Source organism: Macrobrachium nipponense, chromosome 1, assembly GCF_015104395.2.
Source record: "Macrobrachium nipponense isolate FS-2020 chromosome 1, ASM1510439v2, whole genome shotgun sequence".
In the NCBI taxonomy this organism is placed as follows: Eukaryota; Metazoa; Arthropoda; class Malacostraca; order Decapoda; family Palaemonidae; genus Macrobrachium; species Macrobrachium nipponense.
Genome location: NC_087200.1, coordinates 196,855,170 through 196,876,884, shown reverse-complemented (window position 1 = coordinate 196,876,884; position 21,715 = coordinate 196,855,170). Strand labels below are relative to the sequence as shown.

The 21,715-nt window shown below is 45.1% G+C and overlaps 1 protein-coding gene across 3 annotated transcripts in view; it reads left to right on the top strand.

The window, feature by feature from the left end:
- LOC135219992 (uncharacterized) overlaps positions 1-21,715 on the top strand; it is a 188,853-nt gene that overhangs the window by 13,979 nt on the left and 153,159 nt on the right. For all 3 annotated transcript variants that reach the window (XM_064257272.1, XM_064257273.1, XM_064257274.1), the window contains exon 2: positions 16,871-17,056. In XM_064257272.1, the coding sequence (XP_064113342.1) occupies positions 16,888-17,056 (169 nt within the window). In that variant the 5' untranslated portion in view covers positions 16,871-16,887. The remainder of the gene's footprint in view (positions 1-16,870; positions 17,057-21,715) is intronic.

Here is a 21,715-nt window from a genome sequence, read left to right as displayed (position 1 = left end):
AGAAGAAGGGGAACATAGTAGTCCAGCGAGCTCAGTGGAAGAGGAACCTCCTTTGGTTTCTTCTGTCTCTGACTATAAGGTTCTTGTGCGGCTGTTACGTTCGTCCTTCGGGGACAAGTTTCAGCCGGCAGCTCCTAGGTCTCCTCCCTCGCAACTTTCGTCTTCCAAGTCATTCAAGACACCGGAGTTTGTTGAAATGAAGACTTCTCTTTCAACCAAGAGGGCTTTCAAGAAGCTCCAGGACTTCATGACTCGAAGGAAGGATCAGGGCAAGACGACTTTCGCCCTTCCTCCCTCTAGACTCGCCGGGAAAGGAGGCGTTTGGTATGAGACCAAGGAAGATGTGGGTGTGAAGGTTCCTTCGTCTGCACTTGGGGACTTCTCCAGCTTAGTGGACGCCCAGAGGAGGTCCCTCTTATCAGCTGCAAAGGTGTCCTGGACTCCTACGGAGACGGACCACCACTTGAAAGGACTGCTGTGCACGTTGGGAGTCTTCAACTTCTTGGACTGGTGCTTGGGAGTTCTGGACCTTCAATCTAGAAGCCCTGACTCTCTCAGTCTGGGGGAGCTGTCCAGTGTGTTGTCATGTATGGACAAGGCCGTCAGGGATGGTTCGGAAGAGCTAGTTTCGCACTTTGGAACAGCTTTCCTTAAGAAAAGAGCTCTTCTTTGTAATTTCACCGCAAAGTCGGTTACTCCTGCTCAGAAAGTGGAATTGCTTTTTTCTCCTCTTTCGGACCATCTCTTCCCCCAGACGATGGTAAAAGATCTAGCGACTAGTTTGCAGGAGAAGGCGACCCAGGACCTTTTAGCACAGTCCTCGAGGCGTCCAGCAGTTCCTTCTACATCATCGTTTGTGAGACCTCCGAAGAAAGTTAAACCCTTTCGCGGAGCTCCTCCCCCGAGAGCAGCTCCTCGAGGGAGAGGACTTTCAAGAGGAAGAGCTTCCTTTAAACCTAAGTCAACCAAATGAAGAACATGTCCTTCAGATGCCAGTCGGGGCCAGACTGAAGTTTTTGCGGATGCATGGAGACAGAGAGGGGCGGACCCTTGGACTCTCAAGATCGTAGAACAAGGGTACAAGATTCCCCTTTTTGCATCCTCCTCTCTAACATCAACTCCCAGAGACCTTTCCCCGTCTTATCAGGGAGAGAAGAAACGCATCCTTTTCGATCTTTTAGATCAGATGATCGAAAAAAGAGCAGTGGAGCAAGTCGTGGACCTGGGGTCACCAGGCTTCTACAACAGGATTTTCCTGGTACCGAAGCAGTCGTCGGGTTTGGCGGGCCCAGTCCCTGGATGTAAGCAGGCTCAATCTTTTTGTAGAAAAAAGCAAGTTCAAGATGGAGACGTCTCAGTCAGTGCTAGGAGCCTTGAGACCTGGCGACTGGATGGTGTCCCTAGACCTGCAAGACGCGTACTTCACGTCCCCGTCCACCCATCCTCTTATTTCAAGGAAGTACCTGAGATTCGTCTTAGGAAACAGAGTATGGCAATTCAGAGCCCTTTGTTTCGGTCTCAGCTCGGCCCCGATGGTCTTTACCGTAATAATGAAGAATGTAGCGAAGTGGTTACATTCTTCAGGGATCAGAATATCCCTATACCTCGACGATTGGTTGATCAGAGCGTCGTCGAAAGGAAAATGTCTGAAGGACCTTCAGTCAACTTTAGCCTTAGCAAAGTCCCTGGGACTTTTAGTCAACTCCGAAAAGTCACATCTGACCCCGACACAGTCCATCGTGTATCTGGGGATTCAGATGGATTCAGTGGCTTTTCGGGCGTTTCCGTCCCAGGAACGTCAGCGTCTAGGCTTAGAGAAAGTCTCAGCCTTCCTAGGGAGAGAGACTTGCTCGGTGAGGGAATGGATGAGTCTGCTGGGCACCATTTCCTCGCTGGAAAAGTTTGTCTCCTTGGGAAGACTGCACCTCAGGCCTCTTCAATTTTTCCTAGCGGAAGAATGGAAAGCCAAGGAGGATCTGAATGCGATCTTGAAGATCTCAAATACAGTAAAAAGCCACTTAAGATGGTGGCTCGACCCTCAGAAGTTGCGAGAGGGCTTATCCCTAAATCTTCTGAGCCCCGACCTAGTGTTGTTTTCAGACGCTTCCATTTCGGTTGGGGAGACACACTAGGAGGGGAGGAAGTGTCAGGCTCCTGGAGAGGGGAACAGGTAGCCTGGCACATCAATGTGAAAGAACTAGCAGCGATCTTCCTGTCGCTGGAGTTCTTCGAAGACAAAGTGACAGGCAAGGTCATCCAAGTCAACTCGGACAGCACCACAGCCCTTGCATATCTGAAGAATCAGGGAGGAACTCACTCCCGATCCCTTTTTCACCTGGCAAGGGAAGTTCTGCTATGGGCAGATGTGAAACAGATCAAGATTCTGACGAGATTCGTCGCAGGGGTACAGAACGTCAGAGCGGACCTTCTCAGTCGACAAGATCAAATCCTGCCAACAGAGTAGACCTTACACCAAGAAGTGTGTCAGCAACTATGGAAGTTGCGGGGACGTCCTCTAGTCGACCTGTTCGCGACGTCGAGGACGAAGAGGCTTCCTCTGTATTGCTCCCCGGTCCTGGATCCAGGAGCAATTGCGGTGGATGCATTGCTCTGGAGTTGGACAGGCCCTAAGACCTTTACGCTTTTTCCTCCATTCAAGATCATGGGGGAAGTCATGAGGAAGTTCGCAGCTTCAGAAGGGACAAGGTTGACCCTGATCGCCCCGATGTGGCCAGCAAGAGAATGGTTCACAGAGGTCCATTGACATTCCTTGTGGACTTCCAAGGACGTTGCCCTGGAGGAGAGAATCTACGTCAAACAGCCTCACTTCGAAAGGTATCATCCCAAAACCTCTCCGCTCTGGATCTGACTGCGTTCAGACTATCGAAAAGTTGGCCAGAGCGAGAGGTTTTTCGAAAGCAGCTGCGAGAGCAATCGCTAATGCTAGAAGAGCCTCTTCAAGAGCTGTTTACCAATCAAAGTGGGCCTCCTTCAGGGCATGGTGCAGAAAGGAAGGAATTTCCTCTTCCACGACCTCTGTGAACCAGATAGCCGATTTTTTTGCTTTTCCTATGAAATGTGCAAAAATTGGCAGTCCCGACCATTAAGGGATATAAAAGTATGTTGTCGGCCGTTTTTCGACACAGAGGACTGGACCTCTCTGACAGCAAGGATCTCCACGACCTCTTGAGATCATTTGAAACCACCAAGATTCCACAAGCGAGACCGCCTTCTTGGAACCTCGATGTGGTTCTTAAACATTTAATGTCAAGTCCTTTTGAGCCTCTCCACGAAGCGTCTCTACGGAACTTGACGAAGAAAGCGCTTTTTCTAACTTCTCTGGCGACGGCGAAGAGAGTTAGTGAAATCCAAGCGTTCAGTAGCCAAGTGGGCTTCAAGGGGGGACAACGCTGTCTGCTCGTTGAGTCCAACTTTCTTGGCTAAGAATGAGAACCCGTCTAACCCTTGGCCCAAGAGCTTTGAGATCAAAGGTATGTCGAGTCTCGTGGGTCAAGAACCAGAGAGAGCCCTGTGCCCTGTCAGGGCTCTCAAGTTCTATATTCACAGAACTAAAGAGGTAAGAGGTCCCTCAGGTAATCTCTGGTGCTCAGTGAAAAGACCAGAATTGCCTTTGTCAAAGAATGCTGTGGCTTTCTTTCTGAGGGACGTCATTAAAGAGGCTCATTCATCTTGCCAGAAGACTGATTTGAGCCTCTTACAAGTGAAAGCTCACGAAGTCAGAGCTGTAGCTACCTCTCTTGCCTTCCAAAGGAATATGTCTATCAAGGATATCCTTGATAGCACCTTTTGGAGGAGCAATTCCGTATTCGCCTCACATTACCTTCGGGATGTGAGAACGATTTACGAGAAAACTGTAGTTCTTTGGGGCCATACATTTCTGCGGACACAGTTTTGGGGGTGGGGGCTGAAAGGTAGCTCTCTCCCTATCCCTTAGCTTAGAATAGGTTAGTTTTATTGTTGTGTTTTTGGTGATGGTGAGATCTTCTGTGAAAATCTCCCATTCTTTAGATTAACTGTCAGGGGTTTTTGGTTAGTGGTTCAGGTGGTGGTTAGTTGCTTCGTTAGCCCTCATAGTTTGGCTGATGGTCTTCGTTAGTGAGGTCACGTCCCAGTTGACAGAGCATCCAGAGCGCACCAGCACTACAGGTCTCCACCTGGCTGGCAACTCTGATTAAAGCAGAAGCAGGCTTAAGTGACAGTAATCAGAGAGTCTACTTTGCTAACAGGTAAGGAACCAAGATGTACATCATCTACTTAATTTAAGTTTCCTAAAAATCCTATTCTGTCTCTTCCCACCATCCGAAGGTGGGATTCAGCTATATATATATCTGACAGGTAAGTTTCATGAACAAAATGTTATTGTTATAATACAATTAAGTTTGTTCATACTTACCTGGCAGATACATATATATAATTAGAGTGCCCACCCTCCTCCCCTCAGGAGACAGTGGCATTGATAAAATATGAATAGAAAATGGGAATGGTTCCTGATATCCGCCTCCCAGCGGCGGGAATGGGTACTACCACCTGGCCGCCCACTACGTGTGCCGCGAGTTTTGAAATTCTGTCGGACGTCAGAAAATACAGCTATATATATATCTGCCAGGTAAGTATAAACAAACTTAATTGTATTATAACAATAACATATTTGCTGTAAAATATTCATGGTAATTTACTGAGATCAAAGATGCAGTAACTTTTTGGGGTTATACGTTTTTTCTAATACAGTAGTACCTCGAGATACGAAATTAATGCGTTCTGAGGCGCCTTTCGTATTATGAGGTTTTCGTATCTTGGACCACATTTTACATGTAAAATGGCTAATCCGTTCCAAGCCCTCCAAAAACACCCCAGTAAATTTCATAATAAAGGTAAATTGACGTATAAACAATGAAATACTACAACAATTTGGACCATTCAATACGTAACTTAATAATAAAAATGCAAAACCTGTAAATAAAGTGTACAGTAATACTTTGGGTTACGAACCGATTAGTATACGAATTTTTTAACTTACGAAGTGACGCCCTCATTCTGGAATACGCATTTCGCTTGGAATACGAATGCGCGAATTTCCATCAGGGAGGGGGCCGCCTGATTTGTTTACATCGGATGACGTGGGATCTGCGAAACGCATTTTTTTCGGCCAAAACTTACGCCTGCTTTGTTTACATCGGTATGAGCGTGGGATCTGCGAATGCATTTTTTCGGCCAAAACTTAACGAGGGTCACGTGACTTCCTCCTACGCATCCCTTGACCCATTTTTTAAACCATAACAATCTTTCAATATCTCGCTGGCGGTAAGATTGAACGCATAATGTCCGTGATACGCTCTCAAATTTGCTTAGTGATTTGCGCACTGTGTGTTTCCGTGATAGTGCTTATACATTACTATTACCCAAATACTAAAGACAATGGCTCCCAAGATGACGAAGGCAAGCAGCAAGAGGAAAGCATAAGAAAGAAGGAGATGATTACAGTCGAAATGAAGAAGGAAATTATCCAAATGCATGATAAAGGCGACGTGCGTGAAAGACATTGCAGCATTCTTCAAGCGGTCGCAATCAACGATCTGCACTATTTTGAAGAAAAATGAAGAAATTAAAGCCAGTAAAGCATCAAAAGGTGCACAGTATTGACGAAACAACGGCCTTATATTCTCGACGATGTAGAAATTTGCTCATAGAAAAATATTTTTTCAAAATTGTGAAAGACAACATAGTGTTGCGTAAGCGTAAAATTAGTGATCGTAGTGAACGGTGCTCTCTAGAGAAAGAACCAGAAAGTCTTCAGAAGTGTTCACGGAGGAGATTTCCCCCCCAAGCCCTAACCCTCTCCTCCTCACCCTTCCCCTCCTCCCGTCTCCGTCAAGCCAGCAGCCACACTCGCCAAAGGTAAAGTTCAGGTTTTACTGTGTATGCATATTAAATCTAGTGTTTATATTTAATTTCATTCTTCAATTTTATAATTTTATGTAATTTCCTACACGAATTTTCAACCTTAGTGAACAAAAATAAATGGAAAAATATGAATTGAAATGGTTATTCATGGTCGGATGGAACGCATTATTTGCTTTCTGGGCTCAGCTCGTGTCGCTGCGTGAAATATCCTTTAATCTATTATAGGGTAAATGTACTAACACATACCAGAGAATAAATAAATAAAGAAAAAGGTCAGTATAACTGACTCGCTCACCCTCCAGAGAGTGTCGGTATGAACACTATGGCGAGTGAGACCACTACCACGAGCCAAATGCCAATAGAATTCTCCCACTACAAAATCCCCCAAGAGGAGAGCCGACCCACAGAGTGGGGCAGCACCTACTACTACTACTCCATCCCATGCTGCCGACTGCTGCACCTCTGGTGGTCATCCTTTTCAGTTAGCGCACACGATACACGTGCCATTTTCTTCTCTGTGTTTTTTTGTGCCCTTTCCTTTGGATTTTATTACCATGGAGCGTGCAGCCATCGCAGCAGCTAAGTTAAGTACTCAGTGTTTATTGCTAATTGTTTTTTCCGGCCTGAGCCCGTATTTGCCGTTTTTTAGGTATAAATACGATCTCTAGGTCGGAAGCATGGCAGCATGGTTCTGCCTCGTGGTGGGTCCGTTCTGGGTCGCCCATACCCAGAACATCCCCTGGCTTTTGTACGCTCTATTTTTATTATCCGCTTTGTTTAGGGTACGGTCTACACGGTTTTTGTCATGCATGCATGTCTTTTACCTTATGTAGGCTCTTCCATCCAGACCCTAGCCACGGCTCTTAGTATCGGCCTCGGCTAGCTTTGAGTGGTAGACTTGCCTTCGGGTTAGTCGTACACTCCTGGATTTTTTCTCCTACTATTTTGTTTTCTTTCTTTCATTTTATTATTCATTTGTACTATTTATGTGATATTGTTAGGTTAGTTTAGGGGCTCTGGCTCGCTTAGCCTAGGTCATGGTCCCATTGGGCCTTATGTTACCGCTTTTCAGCTCGGTTGCTTCCCGATAGCATCTCTCTGATCAGTTGGTTATGTTCTTAAGGCTTAGTTGTTGTTCTTATCGCCCCGTGGTCACTATGTGATCACGAGGCAGCCAGAACGCCTGTCCAGTCACCTTTCCCCCTCCCGCTCTTCCATAGGGTCGGGGGGGGTGGGTAGGCCTGCCCATGCTCGCTCCACATACCCGAGCCTGCCTCCCTCTCTCCCCCCAGGCGGAGGGGGTAGAGGGACGGGACAGACCCAGACTGGACTCGACCTCTCCGGCTTCTCGGTCCGGTCGGTTGGTAAGGTGGGGGGACTGGCCTTTCCCCCCCTCCATTACTACTCCGTCGCTTCGTTACTAGCCCGAGTCTGTATGCCCCTTGCTCTTTTTCCCACCTTACTAGGGCTCCTTTACCACCGGAGACCTGGCCATCCAGCGGAAAGGTGCTAGTCTACCCCACGGGGTGGACCGGAACATACAGTCGGTCCCTTCTAACCTCTCCGTTTCACTGAGTTATACACTCCGCTCACGCACTTGGACTTAGTCCGGTACGTTCGAGCTTTTAGGTTTAAGATCTATTATGTTAAACTGTTAAGTTTATCTTAAGTACCTTAAACCATTCCCCCTCCCTTCATGTTTCACCGGATACCTCCGGGGTTATAGCCTATTCAGGCGATTAAGGGAGGGGCTATGCCCAAATTTTTTCCGAGCTCCGGCATGTAACGGAGTTCTTCTGTCCTTTAGCCTGTAAGTGATATTCTTTAAGATACTCATGTGTCTTTCCACTTACAGACCACCAACTGTGAGCATCCGGGATGCGCCGCCACACTTCAGGACCCATGTGGACACGAAGTTTGCCGGTCCCATGCTCCATGCGCGACTCCGCACGGGGACATCCAGGTCTGGTACCATGAAACGTGTACCATATGTTACGATCTGGTGAGCCAGCTTTTAGACGGGTAAGTATTCCATCTCCGGTAGCTGGTCCTCATCTGTTATAGTGCTTAAGTTTTAACATCAATCACTCTAACTTAAGGTAAATCAGGGCCTTATAGCCCCTATAATTTTAAGTTATGCTTTGTAAGTTAGCTTTAGTTTTAAGTTATTCTTAAATCTAATCAATACCCTCTCTTCCAGGCGCCGGCCGTGAGGGATACCGCACTGGCAACCCTGCGGGCCTGGGTCGGCGGTTTTCGGGAAGAACGCGCCAAGGGTATGCCCTACATCCTGGAGAAAAGGTTGGCGGTACTAATCTTCCCCGGGGGCAAGGCGACAGGATACGTCGACCCAGTAGAGGCGGCCCCGACTATCGCCTTCATCCAGCAACAGCTGGCTGCCTCATTGACTGACCAAGGCAGGACATTCTCCTCGGAAGTCGCGACGTTGGATATTAATGTAGAACCTATGGTAGGTGTAGACGACCTGTTTGGTCGAGGTAGGTAAGGTGGAACACCCCAAGGATACCCTTGGGTGCAACTGTCTCTTTCTACTCCTGCAACCTCTCCATCCTTCCAAGGCTTTACGGGTAACGAATTATATACTCCTCCTGACGCTTCAGTTAGACCCAAGGTCAAGGGTCAAGCAGTGAAATCCTTGACAAAGACGTCGTCGCGTCTAAGAAGACGGCTTCGGCGTCATCCTCCTCTCGTAAGTCTCCGGCTAGGAATCCCGGAGCGGAGAGATCTAAAGCTTCTGGGTCCGGCTCTAAGTCCTCGAGGAGTAAATCCTCCAGAGAGAGATCTCACTACTCCGGCAGAGTCGTCAGTTCCGCTACCCTTGGTTCCAATTCAGAGCCACCCCTCCACCTCCGCAGCAGCTCCGGCTTTGGACTCCAATGCTGGTCTGTTACAACAGGTGGGCGACCTGGTTGGGTCTCTGAAAAGTAGCATGGAACAAATGATCTCTCGGTTGTCGGATAGGATTACCTCTCAAGACAGCATTATAGCCCAGACTGAGCCAAGCTCCTCTAGCCTCTCCTCCACCTTTCAATACAGGTTGGAAGCCCCAGCTTCCCCCGTATGACTCTCTAGCCTCCGTTCTCAATGAACAACCCTTGGAGAGTAGCGTCATACAAGCCCCCTTCCAAGACGGACTCATTTCTATCCCGGAATGTGGAACTCGGAGGATCGAGGACTTCGAGTTCTACCCGGAAGACCTTCAGCCTCCGTTCATCGGCTACGCAAGGCTCACCGCCTCAGCCATGACTCGGGATGATAAAGTACCAAAGGAGACAGTCCTCTATTCACGTGACCAGGCTCAGAGAGAATGGCTCAGGTGTCTAGAGGACATGGATTGTTCCAATACGAAAATCCAACCTTTCAAAGAGTCCGTTTTACGATCTTTACGATGGATGAGAGTACCCCGCTCCCTTTCCTGACAAAGATCGCGACGTCTACCATTCCAGCGGCCCAGAAGGGGGACCCCATGCCTCAACTGAAGGAAGCAGATCCTACATCTCCGTTACTTCCTTCAGCCGGAGAATTGTGGGAAGACTTACCTAACACCTTCTCAGCTGGCAAACTCAAACCGGATTGTGCTATGGAGCAGTTTGGTGAAAAGCTACCTAGGCTTCCAGATAGCCTTATTCAGGCTGAATTTGACGCCAAATCGCGGGTTAGCCAGATCTATTAATTCCATGGCTATGACCGAGGTGGCTACCATAGCCTATGGTTCAGAACCGCTCTTCAAGCTTATGACCAAATCCCTGACTCAAACGGTACAGTCAGATATGTTTGAGTTTGCCACTGCTAGGACGAATTGTAGGAAGCATGTCCTACAAGAAGCAACTATTCGGCACGAGCCGAATAGGTTACTTGCGTCGAGCATCTGGGGAGCAGACCTCTTCCCAGAAGCGATGGTGAAGGAGGTTCAGTCAGAGGCTACGAGGTTGAACCAGAGCCTTAAGGACCGTTGGGGTCTTACGGCCAAGAGGCGGCAAGATCTAGCAGCTAGAGGTAAGGGTCAAAGGAAACCCAGACGTTTCCAGCCCTACCAGAAAAAGCAGCCACGTTTTCTTTTTCTCAGCAAGTTCCGGCTGTTCCCTTAGTGCAAACAGCCCAACCTTCCACTTCAAAGGCTCAATCACAGCCGATTTACGTTATCTCCCCTCAGCCTCAGCCCTCCACCTCTTACGCCCTCTCTCCAGCTTACAATCAAGCCTTCGAGAGTCAAGCTTCACAGAAGTATGACCGCTCGGGTAAGGGAGGCAGAGGTAAGCGATCCTTTCGTGGGAGAGGATCGGGAGGTCCCTTTATAGGGGAAAACATTTCAGAGGAGGCCGAGGGGGCTACCAGAACCAATGAGGAATTTCAGGTAGGAGGGAGGCTGTTTCACTTTCGCCACCGGTGGAACTTCAGCAAGTGGGCTCAGAGCATTGTGTCAAAAGGCCTGGGTTGGAGCTGGTTAACGAACCCACCCCATCCAGACCTTTCCGCCAACTTCCTTCCAAGGAAACTGACGGAGTATGCGGAGGATCTCCTTCAGAAAGGAGCTATAGCGAGAGTCAAAAGGTTAAAATTTCAAGGACGCTTGTTCAGCGTGCCAAAGAAAGGCTCACAAAAAAGAAGGGTAATCTTAGACTTGTCCCGCTTAAACTTAGCCATTCGCTGCGACAAGTTCAAGATGCTCACGATCTCGCAGGTGCGGACCTTACTTCCCCGTGGGGCCGTCACACCTCTATCGATCTTACAGACGCTTACTATCATATCCCTATTGCAAGACACTTCCGTCCGTATCTGGGCTTCAGATAGGAGACCAGACATTCTCCTTCAAGGTAGTTCCTTTCGGCTCAACGTAGCACCCAGGGTGTTTACGAAGCTGGCGGAAGTAGTAGTTCAACAACTCAGATCGCAAGGGGTTATGGTAGTAGCGTATCTCGACGATTGGTTGATCCGGGCTTCAAAAGTCGAGGAATGCAACAAGGCAACACTGAAAGTGATTCAGTTCCTGGAATATCTAGGCTTCAAGATAAACAGGACCAAGTCAAGACTCACTCCAGAGTCAAACTTTCAGTGGCTAGGCATTCAATGGAATCTATCCTCCCCTACTCTGTCGATTCCATCATCCAAGAGGAAGGAAATAGCGAAGTCAGTCAAGCAATTTCTGAGTCACAAATGGCGTCAAGAAGATCAGGAAGGATCCTGGGTTCTCTCCAGTTTGCATCAGTGACGAACATCCTAATGAGAGCCAAACTGAAAGACCTAACCAGAATCTGGCGCTCACGAGCAAATGTCAGTCCAGGGACAAATTGTCCTCAGTCCCTCTGATTCTAAAGAATCGACTCCGGCCGTGGGCGAAAGTCAAGAACTTGTCGGTGTCAGTGCCCCTTCAGTTTCCTCCACCAGGGTCACCATCCCACAGACGCTTCATTAGCGGTTGGGGAGGATATTCCCAGTTCAAGAAGGTTCAAGGAACGTGGTCACCTCAGTTCCGTCAGTTCCATATAAACGTACTGGAAGCAATGGCAGTGTTCTTGACTCTAAAAAGGTTACGTCCGCCAAAGTACTCCACATAAAGCTAGTCCTGGACAGCGCAAGTGGTAGTACATTGTGTAAACAGAGGAGGCTCCAAGGCACGTCATCTAAATCATGTCATGGTAGCCATCTTCTCCCTGGCGGACAAGTTTCAGTTGGCATCTCTCCTCCACTCATATAGCTGGAGTGAGAAACGTCATAGCAGATGCTCTATCCCGATCAGTACCTCTAGAGTCGGAATGGTCACTGGACAACAGTTCGTTCCAATGGATTCTTCAGAGAGTTCCAGGTCTACAGGTGGATCTCTTCGCATCTCAAGCGAACCACAAACTCCCGTGTTATGTGGCCCCCAACCTGGACCCTCTGGCCTATGCCACGGACGCCCTGGCTCTAGACTGGAACAACTGGGAGAAGATTTATGTCTTTCCTCCAGTGAATCTTCTCATGAAAAGTGTTAAACAAACTCAGGACATTCAAGGGTCAAGTGGCTCTTGTAGCCCCAGACTGGCCGAAGAGCAATTGGTATCCTCTCATTCTGGAACTGGGTCTTCGCCCTCTTCGGATCCCCAATCCCAGGCTCTCCCAGTCAGTACAAACGAAGACTTGTGTTCGCTTCCTCAGGGATTCTCAAAACCCTAACTTTATGGATTTCATGAAGTTTGCAGCGAAAAGGGATGCGAATATTGACCCTCAGAATATTCTCTTCTTGGAATCCGATAAAAGAGATTCAACTTTGAGACAGTATGATGCCTGCTGTCAAAAGTTAGCAACCTTCCTGAAGAATCAGATATTTTAGGATCATGACAATCAATTCAGCTATATCCTTTTTCAGATCCTTATTGTTTGAAAAAAGGCTTAGCAGCTAGCACAATTACGACAAAACAAGTCAGCCTTGAAAAAGATTTTTCAATTTGGGTTCAACATAGACTTGACAGATTCCTACTTCTCGTCTATTCCCAAGGCGTGTGCTAGACTTAGACCTTCTGTAAGGCCTACGTCAGTATCATGGTTCTTAAACGATGTTCTAAAGCTGGCTTCAGAAACCAATAATGACACATGCTCGTTTATAAAGCTCTTTAAGAAAAACCTATTTTTATTTAAGCTTGGCCTCAGGAGCTAGAATTTTCAGAAACTGTCAGCTTTATCCAGAGATCCGGATCCATATTCAGTTCCTTCCCACAGGGGAAGTGCTACTTTCGTCCGGAACGTAGCTTTATAGCTAAGAATGAAGATCCTTTGATGAGGTGGGAACCATGGAAGGTACTACCCCTTCCACAGATGTATCTCTTTGCCCCAGTTTGTCAGCCTTACGAGCCTTTCTATCTAGGACCTCCTCATCCTCATCGGGTCCTCTCTTTAAGAGAGAAAAAGGTGGCACTTTATCTATTAAAGGCATCAGGCAACAAATCCTGTACTTCATTAAACAAGCCAATCCTGACTCTTTCCAAAAGCACATGATGTCAGGCGGAAGTAGCCACCTCAATTAACTATTTCCAACATATGAACTTCGATGAGTTGAAAAAGTTATACTGGATGGAAATCGCCGACAGTGTTCAAACGTCATTACTTAAAGTCTTGGAAGCTCTGAAATTTTCAGCAGTTGCAGCGGGGAACATAGTTTCCCCTGACTCTGACTAATCCTTAGTAGAAGATCCAGTCCTCACCTTTTCTACCTGCCTCACCCAACAGTTTCGTCTATTCCTGCCTTGTTCATTTACGGTCACTTTGTGTCTTAGCTGCTCTTATGATGATGTAGTGGGTGTCCCTTATTTTTTTTGCTAGGGACTCACATTTGATGATGGTTATTGATCTCGTGGATGTCATCTCCTTATTTTTATGCTAGGAGATACATCTTATTATAATGGTTACGGTTTTGTATATTAAGTCATATACATTCCTTTTATATTTTATTATTGTTGAGTTTGTTTTATTCAACTTTTATGTTAATTGCTTTAGAATGTTTTGATACTAGCTTTACACAGATACCATTTTTTGTACATATATGATATCATCCTCCGTATATATGTATATTACCTTAAGTTAAGAAATATTATTAGAATTAAGTAATATTTCTATTTTGTATCACTGTGTATATGTATCCTTATAGCAATTATATTGATTTTTATTTTTATTTTATCTTTTTATTTTAGACCTCTTTGTATTTTGTTGAATTTCTTTACAATCTTGTGCTATTTCTCTGGTACGATTTTCGCGCAGCGACACGAGCTGAGCCCAGAAAAGGGATTTTGACGTAAGGAAAAAATCTATTTCTGGGCGATTGGCTCGTGTCGCCAGCGAAATCCCGCCCTACCCATCCCATCGCCAAGATTGTCTGCTAACTTCAGGATGGCCACCAGAGGCGCAGCAGTCGGCAGCATGGGATGGAGTAGTAGTAGTAGGTGCTGCCCACTCTGTGGGTCGGCTCTCCTCTTGGGGGATTTTGTAGTGGGAGAATTCTATTGGCATTTGGCTCGTGGTAGTGGTCTCACTCGCCATAGTGTTCATAACCGACACTCTCTGGGAGGGTGAGCGAGTCAGTTATACTGACCTTTTTCTTTCTTTATTTATTTATTCTCTGGTATGTGTTAGTACATTTACCCTAGAAATGATAGATTAAAGGATATTTCGCTGGCGACACGAGCCAATCGCCCAGAAATAGATTTTTCCTTACGTCAAAATCCCTTTTTTATAACATTCTTATGGGAAAATCCATTTGGGTTACGAATTTTTTAGGTTACGAAGCAGGTTCTGGAACGGATTAAATTCGTAACCCAAGGTATTACTGTATATTAATGTACATGAAATATTTACTGTAACGTAAAATGTCGAAGCTTACCTTTCAAGTGAGGCTATCTCCGAAAGTGGCGGCAGAGTAGAAGGAGGACAAACGGCAGAATAGGTACACTTAACTTTACGAAACACATAAAAAAAAAAATGTCAAGAAAAACAAACTAAACTTTACAAAACACATTAACAAAACTGTAACACTTAACTTTACAAAAAACTTTAAAATAAAATAAAATTTATTTTGTCTTTTTTTATTTTTACATTTCTTTTTACTTTTTTATACTTTTACGTAATTTCAATTTCTTCACCACCGAATGATGCCAGTCCGTTTACGGAATTTTTCAAACCACCCATGAGAAGCCTTGAACTCTGGTGGTTGCCGTGATGTCCCCTCTCCGCCGTCGTCTTCGGCTTGGGCAATCAAATCGCCGAAAATAGCGCTGGGCCTTCTGGCAGATTGCCTCCGTCGGTATCCTATCGCCATCGATTTCTTTTTTTTTGTCCTTGATCCATACAAGAAGCAGCCTTCCATTTCATTATGCACATGCCTCCTCTTGTTGGACAAATAGTCACGCCCTTGGAAGGTGTAGCTGCTTTGATGGCTTCCTTCTGCTTAAGGATGGTGCCTATCGTTGACGGATTTTGGCCATATTCCTTAGCGATCACACTCAACCATAAGCCAGCTTCATACTTTTTTATTATCTCCATTTTTGTCTCCATAGAAAGCATTCTCTTCTTTCTGTGAACTTCAGCAACTTTCTTGGGACCCATGACTATATGTACTGTACGTAATTAAGTTACGTATGTAGTACATATACTAATTAGGTTCTCACAACACGATAAAGTAGCACAACGAAATCACTAACGAATTTACGATACTAAACGAAATCGTTGGACCGAACGAATGCCACATGCGTACGATAAAGCTTCGGGTGCGAAGTGGCCGAGCGAAGGCACGCCACCACGTAAGATGCATGATGGGAGGGATGCTGTTCAATAGGAGAGAAGGATCTCATGGCTTGGCTAGCATCAGGAACCAATGGGAGAGCAGGAGGATGGTGGCGAGTCTACTAGATCTAAGATGGCGGCGCGCAGCGTGAGTTTCAAAATTGTTATCGGGCGAATCTCGGACTTTCAGAAACCTTTCGTATCTTGAAAACTTTTCGTATGTAGAGCAGTAAAATTTTTCGTGTCAGCTTTCATATCTCGAGTTTTTCGTAAGTTGAGCCTTTCGTATCTCGAGGTACCACTGTATATTTCTTTGCACTTTTCTTTGTAAAATTACAATTATAACTGACATATTATGATGAAAGATAACTAAAACTAACAGCGACCCCAGGGTATATTTATGAGCAAATAAATAAAAAGACATACTGTGAGAAAGGGAAGCACAACAAGTGCCCTCTTGAAGTCAAGATCACAACAACTCATGGGCCGCCTACAATTGTTGATATGAGCCAGTCTAAAATTTGCCATTTAGTTATTTTATGAGCCATAGAAGTAATGGAGCCTCTTTCCCGCCCTAATCCTCCAAATCCATGGCACGTAATATTGATGCTCACCATGTGTGAATTTGCCCACCACTCAAAACCTGTTATTGTTACTCATATGATGGTATCTGTCCGTTAAGTGTTAATGTGTGTACCTATACCTATACTGAATGCTGCATATGTACAAGTGTATGACAAAATTGAAAATAGAGTATACTAGATTTATATTAACATTGAGTAGTAGTGAACATGTCAGTGCAATGCTAGTGCAAACCACATTCATGAGACCATCCTGTTATTTATATTTTTTGTGGAACCCATTATCCATGTACGTATATTACAGTAAATACAGGCATTCTTTGGTTATTTGGAGGGGTTCCTTTCCTGGGGGTGTGCCGACAAGCGAAAACCGCCATTAACAAAAACTCAGCGATTTCTGACACCATCCAATAACCAGTTATTGGTGCCATAAGCACCCTTATGGTGCCATAAATCGCCGATTTTATGGCACTAGACAAGCCCCATAAAACCAGGTTACCGATAACCAAGGACTGCTCTGTACTGTACAGGCAGTCCCCGGTTATTGGGGTACAGTATAGAGCACTGTACAGTGTAGAGCACCTTAGTGGCGTGATCGGTATGGTCTTGGCCTGCCACCTCAATGGCCGCGAATTCGATCCTCTGGCATTCCATTGAGGTACGAGATGTGTATTTCTGTTGATAGAAGTTCACTCTCGACGTGATTCAAAATTCACGTAAAGCCGTTGGTCCCATTGCTGAATAATCACTGGTTCCATTCAACGTAAAAACACCATACAAACAAACAAACTGTACAGTGTACCCCAGGATAGTGATTGAAAAATAACAATCATGACAGTCAGATGCATGGTAATTATCTTTTTCTTTTTCTCTTAAGAATACAGTAGTCTTCCTCCTCCTCTTCTCATCAGTAGAGGAACTATACTCAACATCCCTTGCATTGTTGCACTGGAAAATTTTAAATTTAGAATTTTGGTTAATAAGTGTATTTTAGTACTCATGCTACTGCAAAATAAAAAACATCTTAAAGTAGACATTCATAATTCAGAGAGCTTCAGTATTATAGTTCACTTATGTGTGTCTTTCTCTCATTCCAGAACAAGAGAAATCCAGCATGGCAAAACCTGAAGCACACCGAAAGTTTTATGAATTTCCAAATAAAGATGTTGAAGAAGAGTCCTGCTCTCAGTCAAAAAGTGATCCTGAGGAGTTTATTAAATATGTTTCTTCAAATATCATCGGATCAGATACTGTGTTTTCATCTCCTTTTGGACTTCGTAAAGGTTTGTTATCAACTTAATTGATTATATAGATGTAAAATTGAAAATTGATTTTCACATAAGTTACTTGCTAAACAATTACATAGCTGTGTGCTTTCTTACCTGGCAGTTGAAAATTCAAATTATTTGGCAGCTGCGGCACTGCTGTTATTAGTGTAGATGAGAGGGGACCCACCCACTGTCGGGAACACCTGGTACTGCTGAGCTAACTGTCATCAAATTTGTTTTCTGCCGGCCAAGGAGTAACATTGGTGGTTCTCACAACCGTCTTTTCGACGCCTTTGCGGTTCATCTGCATATTTGGTGAAGCACTGTTAGTGATTGTCATTGTTAGCTGCATTTTTAATTTTTCATTTAGCTAAATCAAGATTTAGTGTTAACATGTTAGTAGTTAGGTTTTGCAGCAAAGGCTGCAAAACTAGGATGCCTAAGTTGTTTCATGATCTGCACTACAAGTGCAAGAAGTGTAGGGGCAGGAATGTTATAAAGATTTAATTGCGCTGAATGTCAGAGTTAGATGATCAGGCTTGGAAGAACTTTAAGTCACATTTGGAGATGGAAAAGGATAGGAAGAGAAAGGTGGCTCTTAGAGCCAAGAATAAGTTTAGCATTGAGGCAACTCCTTTGCCATTAGAGGCAAAGAAGTCTACTTTATATTCCCACTTACATTTAACATCTCTCCTATCTGTAGCCTTCCTACTTTACCACATATTCCAGTTCAGGTAGCCCATACTTCCAATCTTGACGCCATTGCCAGCGTAGAGTCCAAAATGGCCAAGAAATTTGAAGTTTGCGGGCAAATCTATAATGGATTTGGGGATGTCATTTTGTGCTTTTGTCAAGCAATCCACCAGTGCCAAGAATAGTGAAGTGCCTAGTGTCAGTGTTGTGCCTGAGGAGGTGGTTGTTTGTCCCCACAGTTCTCCTAGATAAAGGTTAGTGTCCTGCTCCCCCGCACCCAGGAGGAGACATACTGAAAGTCGAAGGAAGACCTGTTGATTTGAGGGCTTCGACTTAGCACCATTGGAAAGGCATATATCTAAGTGAAGTGTAGTTTTCTTCTGACTCAGAAGTGTCGTTGCCTGAAAAAAAGCGACAACCTGGTCGTGCTGTGGTCTCTCACCCGCTGAAGAGACATGCCTCGTTCACAGGTTGTTTGACTTCTCCAGTGGAGAAGTTGAGGGAGCATAGGAGTCCACAACCATCATGTAGTTTTGTGCCTGATCAGTTTATTCAGGATTCAGGCATTTGTCATCAGACAGTCAGTATCACTCTGGCTCCAAAGCGCTCGGATCAGCATACTTGCTCTCGTGCTGTCGACCACCTTCAGCACTCGTCAAAGGAGTTTCAACTGGTTGGCCTCCATTTAGTCATTGACTAAGAAGAGTTGTTCGACGTCTAAGCTTGGTACTCCACAAGACGATTCGTCTTTGGGACCTTTTAAGCAGGAAATTTAAGAACTTTTGGGTTTTCTGAAGAAGGTGACTGCTCTTCATGGGGAGGACATTGATCTGTCACCCATGTCATTGGAAGAAGAGGGGGAAGAGGACCAAGACTCAAAATCTTTGTAAGCCACCTGAATCTCTTGAAGTATTTGTTAGTTAACTACTTGGATTTCTTCGAACCAGCTCCCCCATCGTCTCCGCCCTTCAATTTTTGTAATGGATAGGAAGACGGTTGCGAGTGGTTTACCCAAGTTGGCCCTTTCTCAGTTCTCCAAGAAAATTTTGAAGGAGGTGAATGAGTGGTTGGCGAAGAAGTGGGAGTTAGGAAAAGCATCTTCCACTTACCCACCTTCCAAGCTTCTTAATAATAGGTACCATTTTCACACAGTTGGAGAAGTTCCTTCGTTGGGAGTGTCTGCCTTCTCTCAAAGAGATTTCTCTGATTTAACAGATGCGAACAGAAGGTCAGCATTCGCTTCAGCAAAAGTAATGTTTTCGGCTCTGGACTTTGACCATGTTGTGAAGAACCTTTTCAAGGTGATAGAGGTATTTAGCTTCCTGGATTAGACTATTGAAGCCTTGGCCAGGAAGATTGAGGATTGCCAGTCCTTGGATGAAGAGTTCGCGTCGGACTGGCTGAATGTTTTGTCTTGTGTGGACAAGGTGGTAAGGGATGGATCAGGAGAACTAACTTCCCTTTCTACTATGGGGTGCTAAAGAAAGGGAGTTAGGGTGTTCTTTTGCTTCTCAGAGAGTGACAACAACCCAAAAGTCAGCCTTACTATTCTCTCCCGTAAATAGGTCGCACCTTTTCCCAGATGCTGTTAGACCTTGAGAAGAAATAGACTATAACGATCTTCTGGCACAGTCAGTGAGGCACCCGAAGGACACCCCCTACAGGAGCTAAGTCATCCCCTCTGCAGAAACATCCTTTTCGGGGAGGGAAAACCAAGAGGCAAAATAGACCAGAGTCCAACTTGTGAGCACCATCAAAGTCGACCAAGAAGTCCTCTTTCAAATCAACTTCCAAATAATCTGAATGTCCCTCACACACCAGTAGGAGCGAGACTCCATTTCTTCTGGGAGGAATGGAGCCAGAGAGGAGTAGAGCTATGGGTTGTGCAAGTTCTCCGTGAGGGTTATTCAATCCCCTTTCAATAAATTCCGCCGGCGTCCAATGCTCCCATTATATTGACACTGTACTTGGAGGGATCAGAGAGAACTTTGGCTTTAACTGAAGAAGTAGAAGCTCAGATCAGGAAACAAGCCATAGAAGAGGTACGAGACTGACTTTCTAGGTTTTTACAACTGACTTTTTGTATTCCCCAAGGCATCGGGGGGATGGAGACCCCTTCTGGATGTCAGTACCCTGAATCTTTACGTACTGAAGGTGAAGTTTCACACGGAAACTAGTCGGTCTGTTATGTCAGCTCTCCAGCCAGGCAACTGGATGGTGACTTGACATGAAGGATGCATACTTCCATGTCCCTATTCATCAAGAGTCCAAGGAGTTTCTGAGGTTCAACTTCTAAAGTAGAATTTTCCAGTTCAGAGCTCTCTGTTTCGGTCTGTCTACAGTTCCCCAAGTATTTATGTACTCGAATCCTTGCTCCCTTGGGGAAATGGGTACATTTGATGGGAATCAAAGTTTCTTTCTATATGGATAACTGCCTCCTGAGATCCAAGTCACATTGTCAGTGTGTGGAGGTCTTGTACAAGACATTACGTCAAACTCAAAAGTTAGGCATAAAGATAAACCAGAAGAAATCCCAGTTGTCTCCGACTCAGAAGAATCCCTATTTAGGGATAATTGAAAAACTTTTCTCTCCCCAAAGAGAATAGAGTTGTGTACTGTAAAGAAGGTACAAGAGTTCTTAATTCAGCTCCAGACTGGATGAGTCTCTTTGGAACTCTAGCATTGGTAGAGAGTTTCGTAACTTTAGGACGTCTTCACATGAAATCCCTCCAATTCTGTCTGAAGGCAAATTGAAATTGAAAGACTCAACTGGACTCATTTGTCTTTCCACTGACAGAGGAAATAAAGACAGTTCTTCGTTGGTGGTTGATGGAGAGACTGCAAGAATGGATGTTGCTATTCATTCTGAACCCAGACCTAGGGTTTTTCTCCAATGCATTGGACAGAGGCTGGGAGCTCTCTTGGAGGGCAAGAGAGTTTCAGGAATGTGGACAGAACAAGAGAAAACAATCCACATAAACGTGAAGGAATTGAAGGGAATTTTCCAAGGACTACAAGACTTCACTCTTAGTCTCTGGAAGAAATGTAGCAATTTACTCGGACAACACTACAGCCTTGTTGTCTGTCCACAAACAGGGAGGGACTCACTCTCTCTCTCTCAATGAGGTGGCTGAAGATCTTCTTTGGGTGAATGGACACAAAATCAATCTGTTTCCAGGGTTTGTCCAAGGGAAAATGAATGTCTTAGCAGACGAGCTGAGCCGCTCCAACTAAGTTCTTCCTATGGAGTGGACTTTAAATGCAAAAGTTTGCAAAGACCTGTGGAAAATAAGGGGCAAAACCATCATAGATCTCTTCGCCACCTCCTGGAACAATCAGAGAACAGACGTGATGCTTCTGGACTGGACAGGTCTTGACGTATATGCTTTTCCCCCCTTCGGTCTCATAAGAGAGGTCATCATCAAATTTCAGTCTCATTGGAATGTGTCTGTGACACTCATGATGCCATTCTGGCCCAGGAAGGAATGGTTTCCAGACCTTCCCAATCTCCTTGTGGACTTCCCCAGACTTCTTCTACAAGGACGATGTGATATCTTCTCAAACTACCCCACTTTGACAGGTACCATCAAGGATTGTCCACTGTTAGGAACTTTTTCCCCTAGTCATATAAAACATACAGAAGACTTGCAACAAATTTAGGTTAGGTCAGCAAATATCCCCGTACATAATGTAAAACTTCTCAGAATAGACATAGGCGCCCTTTTCACAAAGTAACCATAAAAGATGTATTAACATTCCTCAAAAATAAACTTGAGCCAATTGCTGACCACTTCCCCATAGTATTGAGTAAAATAGTACAACTTGTAGAGCTTTGGATCACTAATAACTTCTTTTCCTTTGGTGATAACTTTTACCATAAAAAATTCAGTTGTAGTATGGGGAGCCTGCTTAATCCTGTGTTAGCAAACTAATATATGGAGTATTTCGAAACAGTAACTACAAACCCTATCAAACCTGCAG